The sequence below is a fragment of the Stylophora pistillata genome, chromosome 4 (assembly GCF_964205215.1).
Source record: "Stylophora pistillata chromosome 4, jaStyPist1.2, whole genome shotgun sequence".
NCBI classification, from domain to species: domain Eukaryota; kingdom Metazoa; phylum Cnidaria; class Anthozoa; order Scleractinia; family Pocilloporidae; genus Stylophora; species Stylophora pistillata.
Window position 1 is genome coordinate 42,956,003 of NC_142522.1, and position 9,949 is coordinate 42,965,951.

General features: G+C 37.6%; 1 protein-coding gene, 1 long non-coding RNA gene and 1 pseudogene across 3 annotated transcripts; 2 read left to right on the forward strand and 1 right to left on the reverse strand.

Annotated features, from left to right (window-relative positions):
• The first annotated feature begins 278 nt into the window (after positions 1-278).
• Positions 279-2,916, forward strand: LOC148733857 (uncharacterized). The gene is made up of 3 exons (XR_016000643.1): positions 279-1,154; positions 2,049-2,153; positions 2,690-2,916. It is a non-coding gene; the product is annotated as an uncharacterized LOC148733857 (long non-coding RNA).
• Positions 2,917-4,688: 1,772 nt separating this feature from the next.
• Positions 4,689-8,060, forward strand: LOC148733858 (uncharacterized; annotated as a pseudogene). The gene is made up of 3 exons (XR_016000399.1): positions 4,689-4,709; positions 5,558-5,726; positions 5,883-8,060. The product of XR_016000399.1 is annotated as an uncharacterized LOC148733858 (transcript).
• Positions 8,061-8,468: 408 nt separating this feature from the next.
• On the reverse strand, positions 8,469-9,770 carry LOC148733859 (uncharacterized). Its single transcript, XM_088758915.1, has 4 exons — positions 9,461-9,770; positions 9,250-9,363; positions 8,680-9,138; positions 8,469-8,603 (listed from the first exon to the last, which is right to left on the reverse strand). Exons 1-3 carry the CDS (start codon positions 9,477-9,479, stop codon positions 8,939-8,941), a joined length of 333 nt encoding a protein of 110 aa, XP_088615041.1. The 5' UTR covers positions 9,480-9,770; the 3' UTR covers positions 8,469-8,603; positions 8,680-8,938.
• Between the last annotated feature and the right edge of the window lie 179 nt (positions 9,771-9,949).

The window sequence follows — 9,949 nt, forward strand, 5'->3', positions numbered from 1 at the left end:
GTATCCTGCTTGAACCTTTCTCTCAAATGAATTAATGCAATCCAAGTTTTTGGTGAAGCTAGGCTGGGTTATTTATGCTGTCATCATAACAAAATTGCTTAAATTATTTGATAAAAAGTGAGATTCTTCTGAACTACAAATACCAAAGAGAAATACCTGAATTTCGGTGCCACTAATTCTTTAAATACATGTAGCTAAAACAGGCAAACCATATAGCAAAGATAAGCTCTGATGGTGTGGGTCTCATGGCTTGTGTACAGCTCTACCTTACGGCCCATGCATGTATCAAGTCTGCAAAGTACTTTTTAAGAGCATTCAATGAGCTGACACACTTAATTGTTAAGTAATCCAGGAATACAGTGCAAATTAATCGAAGCAATTACACCTAAAAGACAATTTCCATTTAGATTGCGAGCAACCACCAAAGTAAGGATCAAAAGAACGCTCTCAGACAGTTTAAGTAGTGAACCTGGGTACACAAAGGGATCCTTAAAAATTTCTGTTTGATTGGAGATGTCGCCACCAACTGATTTCTCTTCATCATCTGAAAAGCTTTCACGATAGCTTCTTCCATCACCTTCAGAGACACCGCTCCAATTCATGTCCAAAATATCATCGCTGTTGTCTTCAGGCGAAGACATTCCTTGATGGTCCAGAGATGAAGGCAATGACATATCTGACATAGTCTCCGACATACTCAAGTCCGCATTAATTGTCATCACGGTCATCTGAATACTCTGATTTGCGATTTCCTAGCGAAACATTCCCACTTTCCTCGGGAGTTTGCTCATCTTCATCTGAGGTAAGTTGTACCGTTTTATCCTGCTGTCGATAAAAAGTGCTTTTGGATTTTTGAAGGGATACTTCTCTTCGATGAATGTTGTAGCCATCTCGCCTTACTAACGTTCCACCATTTTACATGGCATGTAAAGCGCATGCCCTCTCATCACGAAAGACCACAATGCCTGAGGGCACGCATCACGTGGTAATATTCATGTGACTAGACAAGAGCGTCGACAAGAGCGGGAGTTTTTGAGTCGCAAGTGCCGAAGCATTGTTTCATCGAATAAATTTCGCTAGTGTTCTCCCATTTTGGACAACTTTTCTCATAATGAGAGAAACAAAGGCGCCTTCTCGCTTCGCTAACGGCTTTGGTAAGTCATGCAAAATTAACTGCGTTATATGGATAGTTGTCTTAGCTGCGAATAAATGCTTTCCGCTGTACCTTGGTTCCAGAGGAATTTTGTTTGAAAGCTAGGCCGATTGCGGATTCAACTTTGCCATAAAGATTCGCTACCTTCGGCATGTTTTGAGAGCGTGAAATTTCGGGTCATCCTCGGTGTAAAAACCTGATGAGGTTTTCTTTGTGTCATGAGGAATTGTTTTGCTGTACGCTTTTGTTTTTAATGTTTTGTTGTCTTTGTTTTACGTCACTCGTGAGCTTTACAGGTTTTTACACCGAGGATGAGCCGAAATTTCCGTTTGTTTTCATTGATGTCAATACAGAGGCCACTAAATAACAAAGGACAGTACAGTGTTTGCTTTTCCATGCGGCAATAGATCTTTTCGCGGTAAAAGGAGGGCAGCATGGTCGAGTGGTCAGCAATCTGTCGCTCCTGGGTTCAAGTCCCGCCTTGGCGACTACTTGGATTAGCCCCGAATTTCAAATCCTCGGCCATGCTTGAAATATAGCTAACTGGTTTGCCTTCGGCCAGTTGGGATTCTTAACAACGTTATTTTCAATTTGAATTATTTGTTTAAGTTGTTTCGTGGAAAACCTGTAAACTAGCTTCTAGCTAAGTGTTTCTCCACGTTACACTGTTTATTATTATAAAACTGTTTATTAAAATCCGCCATTTTGGAAACGGGGCAAACAGAGCGAGAAGTGTTTGTACGCAATGTCAAAAAACGTCTGTAATATAAAAATCTGGACAAGACTTCCGTATTATATCCCCATACTTGATTATGCATTCAATTCTTGGATAAAGGAAAGCAGAGGAAAAACAACGTATTTCCTTTGGGACTACAGCTTTCTTTTTGATTGGTAGGGGGTTATACGAAAATCTTTCCAAAATCTGCACAAACGTTGAATGGTGAGGGTAATATGGAGGCCCAAGCATTTCTCTATTTAAAATTGAGGGGGATACATAAAGGTAAGCTGAAAAGTGGGTGATCGTGTTTTTAATTTTCCTTACAAGTCAAGGAAAATCTTAGTTCTCGTCAAAGTCAGTGAAAAGTAGGGGAATGTTGATTTGAGGGTTCCACAGAGGTTTGTGAAGTAGTCGATCAAGTGTAGCAAATCGGATAGAAAACTTAAAAGCGATAGAGAAGTGTATCATAGAACAATAGAACTATGCTATTCCGAGAAATTTCGTAAATCGTTCCCTGCATGTCTTTAGCCTTAGCCATTTTATATTTGAGTTGTGCCCCCCAAGGAAATAAAACAAACCATCAAACCCTGCTTAACTCTGTGCTAATAATATTTTGTGCACTGCGCTTTCGATAATTTGGTAATTAATTTAATTCAAGGTCAGTGAAAAATGTTTTGAGGTCAGTGAAAAGTCAGAGAAAAGTCAGGGAATTTTTTGGGTTGCAATGATTGGCAACCTTTTGTTAGTATTACTATATTTAAGATATATCACAAACTAATCTATGATTCTAAGTATATATCTTGCTTCTCATTTGACAGCATTTGTATAGTCCCAATTTAAGAACTCAAAAGTGGCCCTTGTGCAAAAAACCATCCAGGACACGTGCACAGGATGCCACAGAGGAATTTCAAAAAGGAAAGAATGTTGACACTATATCGTTAGCATGCACTTGCGTTTTATGACCCTTAATCTTGTCCAATACATTCCATTGAAGTTCATGCACTCATCAGTAACCTATATGGGCAATAGACTTATCATTTTCTCAGTTGAATGCCTGGTTTATTGTTTGATGGGTTCTGAGTTAATGTTTTTGAATGTTGCATATTTGCGGGACCATCCATTGAGGGAGATTGTTATCTGCTTTTTTTATCTATAATGCCCTTGAAAATAGAAAAAAACTTGATTGTGGCAATTGATGTGCTTTAACTCAAGAGAAGTTTACTCTAGTTTGAGCACTCTGGCATGGCTTAGACGATACCACAAAGGTTGGGTCGTTTGGGGTGACCGTCTCGGTTCTCCTCCATCCTAGCATTAGCACTGCACTGATGAGGCCCAGAAGGCCGAAACAGTACTGTCTGCAGTTAGATATAGCTCTTTGGCATACAAAGCTTTGCTTTCATGTCCAAATTGAGCACTCTATCTAGGATGAGTCATTGCCGTTGCAATTGCGCATGCTCGCTGGTTTACTCTAGTTTGAGCACTCTGGCATGGCTTAGACGATACCACAAAGGTTGGGTCGTTTGGGGTGACCGTCTCGGTTCTCCTCCATCCTAGCATTAGCACTGCACTGATGAGGCCCAGAAGGCCGAAACAGTACTGTCTGCAGTTAGTTATATATATATATAATTATTTAGGAAAATAAAAATTAAAACTTTGCACAAAGTTTTAGTGCGAAGTTTTAATTTTTATTTTCTTAAATAATTGTTTACAAAGCTCCATGATTCAAGGATAAGGTTTTTTACGTTTATATATATATATATATATGAGTTCTATTTTCTTTACATATTAACAGGTTTCGCAAAGCCATGCCTTACAGAAATATATGATTTTGTGATCTCAATTAAGGATTGTGGTTATTCTTTATTGACTGCAATTGTTTTTGGCTAGCTATTATCAACTATAATACATCTATGCCTTTAGGTTGACCTGCATATGCATGCCCTCACCAAATCTACATATATGTGACATACATGTTACACATGTGTGCCACATATATGTGGCATATATGTGCAACGATTGAACTTATGTAACATATATGTCACATATATGTAGATTTGGTAAGGGTGCATTTGTGGTTCCCAGGTTCCACATATATGTTACATATATGTTACATATATATGTCACATATATGTGATATATATGCAACATTAGTGCCAAATTCCTACATATGCCACATTTATGTTACACATATGTGGCATATATTTGACATATATGCCACATATATGTGGCATATATGGCACATATATGTGGCATACATATGTAACATATATATGTCACATATATGTAGATTTGGTAAGGGTAACCAGAGTAATCGACAACCAGAGTAATCGACAACCAGAATAATCACAACCAGAGTAATCACAACCAAAGTAACCACAACCAGAATAATCGACAACCAGAGTAATCGACAACCAGAGTAATCGACAACCAGAGTAATCACAACTAGAGTAATCGACAACCAGAATAATCAACAACCAGAGTAATCACAGCCAGAGTAATCGACAACCAGAGTAATCGACAACCAGAGTAATCGACAACCAGAGTAATCGACAACCAGAGTAATCACAACCAGAGTAATCGACATCCAGGCCAGTAATCGACAACCAGAGTAATCGACAACCTGAGTAATCACAACGGCTAATCAGGAGAAAGGAAACTGTTAGGAAATCAATGTGAACTTAAAGTTAAAGCTAACAAACTCCAAGAAGCGCAGGAAAACACCAGTGACCAAGTCGTTATTGTTCTAGATTTTGAATTTGATTGGTTAAGAAATTAAAGTGACGCTAGTGTTCAGAACAATTTGGATTTTTTTATGGAATGATTGTGAATCAGTCAAGAGTGAGAGAAATGAGATGGTCGATGTTAATCATTCTTACAAATAATGGCGATCATTTCACTTTTCCCTTCCACAAGGATATTTTTGTAACGGAGAGCAGGCCTAGTTCTCTTCATTACAAGTGGAAAGGTTTCCTATTACCCATGGCCGATTACAATCAATAATTTACCTATCCGAAGATAGGACTGATGAAATCTAAACTTATAGGTATTTCTTCATGGTAAAGTCTGTCGAAAGGAAGAAGTGCAAAGCTTCATGTACATCAACGAAGGTGGCACGATGATTATATTAGTGTATGATGATTACATCACGGCATGGGGATTAAATTTGAATTTTATACTGTTTGCGATTATTTTTTCGCTCCATTTTTTAGTAGGCTTCCCCTATACTTCATTTCCATCTTTTCTTTTCATCAACTTTTGCTGCACTGCAAAAATAGAAGCATTTATTCTGCATAATAATACAATAGGCCTTTTGCAGGATTTGATCATGTGACCGATTTCCCCTTAGCAACGCCATACTGGCTGGCGAGCCATTCTCTGTGTTGCATGATAACCAGCTATTATCTTTGTATTGGAGTGAAGCGTGTCTCTTATTTGTGTTGAAAGTGCTCCAACGGTTAATCCTAATCCGTCTCTTTGTCAACTGGAAAACATTTATTGCCAAAGCTTACCATACAGTGAATTTTGTGAGATTTTCGACGGAACTAAGAGAGTTTTGACGAAGTTTTGACTTCATGAAGTGAGCGCCATCAAGACAAACATGGCGGGATCAACAATGGGTAACTATCGCAAGTTTTTGCCGTAATCTCTTACCTTTTCTTGGAAAATTTTCGGAAGAATAGTAAAAGTTTAAAGCAATCCTTGTCTTAGCAGATAATGGGACTGAAGATTTGTCTTTGATTCCAAATTTGACGTTCGCGGACGTCGAGACTTACGCCAAACTCAAGTCTGGATGTCAAAACACAGTGAAAGCGTACAAATTTTTCGCAGAACCTGGCTATCTACACGAAATAAAAGGTATTTACTTCCGACAGAAGTATATAGTATGAAAGCTTTATATTTTCTAATTTTAAGTTACAAAGTGACCGTAACACTTTTTGAGGGAACAATTTGTTAAATCCTTAGCCGCTCGTGATGCGTGATTCTGATGAGCGTATATTTTCTTTCTTTCAGTTAGTTACACGACTGACTATGTTACTATAACAGCCAAATGCTTTCGATCAATGAAAAAAACCGAGTCCCCGCATAATATCTCAGCAAATATTGAGTTGAAAGAGAAATCATTGAGCGGGAAATGCAGTTGTGTTGCTGGAATAGATGGATATTGCCACCACATCATTGCTTTGTTTTTCTACCTGGCACACTGTAAACAACTTCATCTTAGATCTCTGCCTGATGACTTGACTTGTACTAGTATGAAGCAACGATGGAGCGTTCCAAGAGGGAAAAAGATCGAACAAAAGCAAATTCAAGACATCCTAGTCAAGAAACCTCAAATGGTGCAAATTATTCGAAATTTATCAAATCAACTCTATATTCACCATCTAAGTACTATGGACTGCTTCATTCAACTTCCTTTGAGAAACTATCTCCTGTGCCTATTATAGCTAGTATTCTTCGCCATCAAGATAATCTCGCTAACTTAGAAACTTTGGCTACAAAATTTGGTAGTGCATTAAAAGGAAGTGTTTTGTCCTACCAGCAAAAGCTTTCGCAAGATTACATTATTAATGATTTCACTTTAGTAGGATTCCCACTTTTGCCTTATGAAGACTCTGGTGATAGATTTGAAAATGCCTTCACAATTTGTTTAACCAGTGATAAGCAAGCTGCACTGGAATCATTGAATATTGACAGAGATGTTGCAATTGACATAGAGAGTAAAACTGTGCAACAAAATTCAAGTCAGTTGTGGTATCTTCTGCGTAAAAAGAGGATTACAGCAAGCAAGTTTGGTTTAGTGGCTATAAGAGTTGGCAACTTTGAAAGGCTTGTGGAGCAACTCAACCCTTCGAGACATGTGACAACAGCTCCTATGAGACGAGGAATTGAGTTAGAGCCAAAGGCAGCATCAATTTATGCAAGTGAGGCTAAGGAAAACAAGGTCAACCTTTTCCCTTCAGACCTTATCATCAACCCAAATTGCCCATGGTTAGGGTGTAGTCCTGACAGAAAAGTATTTGACATTGCTGCTTCTCAAAATGGACTAGATCCTTTTGGATTATTGGAAGTCAAAGTTGTAAAAGAGGGTGAGACAAGTTTTGATATTTTGAGGTATTTGTCCAAGAATACCCAAAATGGAGTACTCTCTTAAGACAACACATGAGTATTTTTACCAAGTGCAATGCCAACTGGGGCTCACTGGCTTAGAGTGGTGTGACTTTTTTAGTTATATTGATGACAGTACATTTGTATGTTCAAGATTTTATTATGACAAAGAGTTTTTTCAAAACGCAAAGGATAAAGTTGATGCCTTTTTCTTTAATTACTATTTGCAACCTTGATGATAATATTACTGTAAAAATTAATTTAACTATGAGTTTAATAATGATTTTCATCCTATGTCAAAGTGAAACCATAACAATTCTACAAATAATACAATGAAAGTCAGAGTGATTTTCTATCATATGTCGAAAAGAGTCACTTTTATTTGGTTCACAATGAAGATGCTCAAGTCAGGTACTAAATTATAGCTTTTGGTTTTTTGTATCTATTCGATACTACTCATCATCTTTAATAAGTGGACCTTGAAAATTGGTTAGTAAACATGCTATGGTATATGTTTGATTGACAGACCCAAGTGTATTTAAAGGTATATCTGAATCAAAAATATGAAATTCTTTCATTCTTCGTATTGCTCGCTCTACGTGTATTCGTAACTTGGCAATAGTTTTCGTTTCTTTGACTTCATGACTAGCAAATTGGCTTTTACTTTGCAAAAATGGAGGGAGATTTAAAGTTACATTTTTCACCAGTAGCAAGTCTTCAATTTCAAAACCTTTGTCTGCCATGACACTATCACCAGGCTCTAAAAGATCAAGTATTCCAGAACATCTGGTTATTTCCCTATCAGAAATAGCACCTGTGTATAGGTTAGAAACGAAAATAATGGCTCCTTTTGGAGATATTCCCACAAGTCCCTTTAATGTTGTATTACTCTTGTAAGCAGAGTAGAGCTGCGATTGTAAAAGTAAAGAAGATGGTGTTTGTACATACAACTCTGCACAATCAATTATAACTCTTGTGCTGGGATAGAGATTTAAAAATTCATCTGACATGGAATTATTTATCTGCTCTCTGGTTGGCCAAATGGACTGAGAAGCTAACAAAAAATAAAGGTAGTTGATCCAAGTGGTGAGCTCTCAACTTACTGATGAAGGGTGTAAATTAAAGCGAAAAGCAAGATCCTGCTGAAATAATCCAAGTCTGATAAGAACAAGACACATAAAGCATTCATTAATCAAAAGCATTGATCGCGATGATGGCCTGCTATCTAGTACACCTGAAGCATAGCAGTATGTCATGTTTTCAGCAGATGGCTTGACAAATTCCTAGAAAGCAATTAGGTGCTCACAAGTAGGAAACCCAGTATTAAACTTAATGCTACTATTATCCCTAGTAAACCTTTCTACCCCAAATTTATATATTTTCAGAGTAACTTCTTGTTTTTCTATTTCATCTCTTGCTTGTTTTGTAGCCAAGTTTGCCTTCTGAATTTCTAATTGTGCGCAGGGTTTGAATTGTGAATATTCATCTTTGGTGGATTTTAACTCTAGCTCTAAGGCCTTCAACTGTTCTCTAAGAACATCTTTTTCACTACTTTCACTGCTGATCTAAAGTTGTTGGTTTTCTTCCATGTCAACATCAACATTGTCATGTGTCTCAGTCGAAGACCTAGAAATAGGAACAGAATGACCTTTAAGCATGGAATACTCTAGAATTCTAACATAACAATGAAAAGAAAAGTTACCTTTCAACATGACGAATAATTTTTCTCCTCACTTTGGCATTTGGCTTCCATGTAAATATGTGAGGGAATGCACCTTGCTTTAAAAGTCGACCTCCTGCATTGTCAGTGGGCGAGAAGTCTACCTCCGAAAAATGCTTGGAACATACTCTGGTATTGTTTTTAATCTATGAAAAAGAAACACGGGCTTTAAATTACAATGATTGATAAAAATGCCACGAACTACATTTACTATCATGTCCAATGTTAGATCAATTGGTGTTCACTTAATCGAGCAAACAGTTCTAACCTTGAAAAGATCACCGTCATCTCTTCTAATTTTTGAAATCCAGATCTTTCTAAGGTCGTTATTCTTTGGGACTCGATGAAAAGACAGAGAGGAATCGTATCGAGCGTCCCCCTCACACTCTGGAACACAACAATGATCATTGGACTTCTTCATCCTCTTGGAAGGATGTTCAGCTAAAATATGTGAAGAAATACAGGATTAGTCGAGAGAATAATTGATAGCAATCTTGAAAGATCAGTCTCGTCATCTTTTATTAAAGATCTTCAAACTGAAAACAAACTTACGATTTCTCGTATGTTGAGATTCCCATGGTCCAGATTGTTTTTGTTGTGCTTTTGTCTGTGAGGCGTCCTTGAATGTCGAATCGAGATCGAAAGACAAGCATTTAGTCTCATTAGCTGTTAAAGGAAGGTTCATCTGATAAGTTGTGAATAATATTTAAAAAAAAAAATTCAAACAAAGTTCAGATATTAGCGAAAAACTTGCGTTACTCACTCATTGTTGATTCCGCCATGTTTGTCTTGCTGGCGCTCACTTCACGAAGTCAAAACTTCGCCAAAACTCTCTTCGGTCGAATATCTCACAAAATTCACTGTATGGTAAGCTTTGGCAATAATATATTTCCAGTTGTAAAAAGGACGGATTAGGATTGACCTTTAGAGCACTTTAAACACAAGAAAGAGACACGCTTCAATACAAAGATAACAGCTGGTTGTCATGCAACGCAGAGAATGGCTTGCCAGTCAGCATGGCGTTGCTAAGGGGAAATCGGTCACATGATCAACTCCTGCAAAAGGCCTATTCTTTGCAAAACGTGTACATGTCCAGGGAATTTATTCACAGGCAGAGGAGAATTTCATTCTCAGAGCCGAAACTCTCCGGGTCGAAAGTATAGCAGTGGAAGTTAACGGAAATATTACTGTTGTAATTAAATAAGACCTAACAGATACCTTTTCTCGTAACTGAAGTTGCCTTCATTTTGAT

Coding starts and splice junctions, on each gene's coding strand:
- LOC148733859 (XM_088758915.1), bottom strand. Junction 9,139..9,249: donor ATCTCAACATACGAGAAATC/GTAAGTTTGTTT, acceptor CACATATTTTAG/CTGAACATCCTTCCAAGAGG.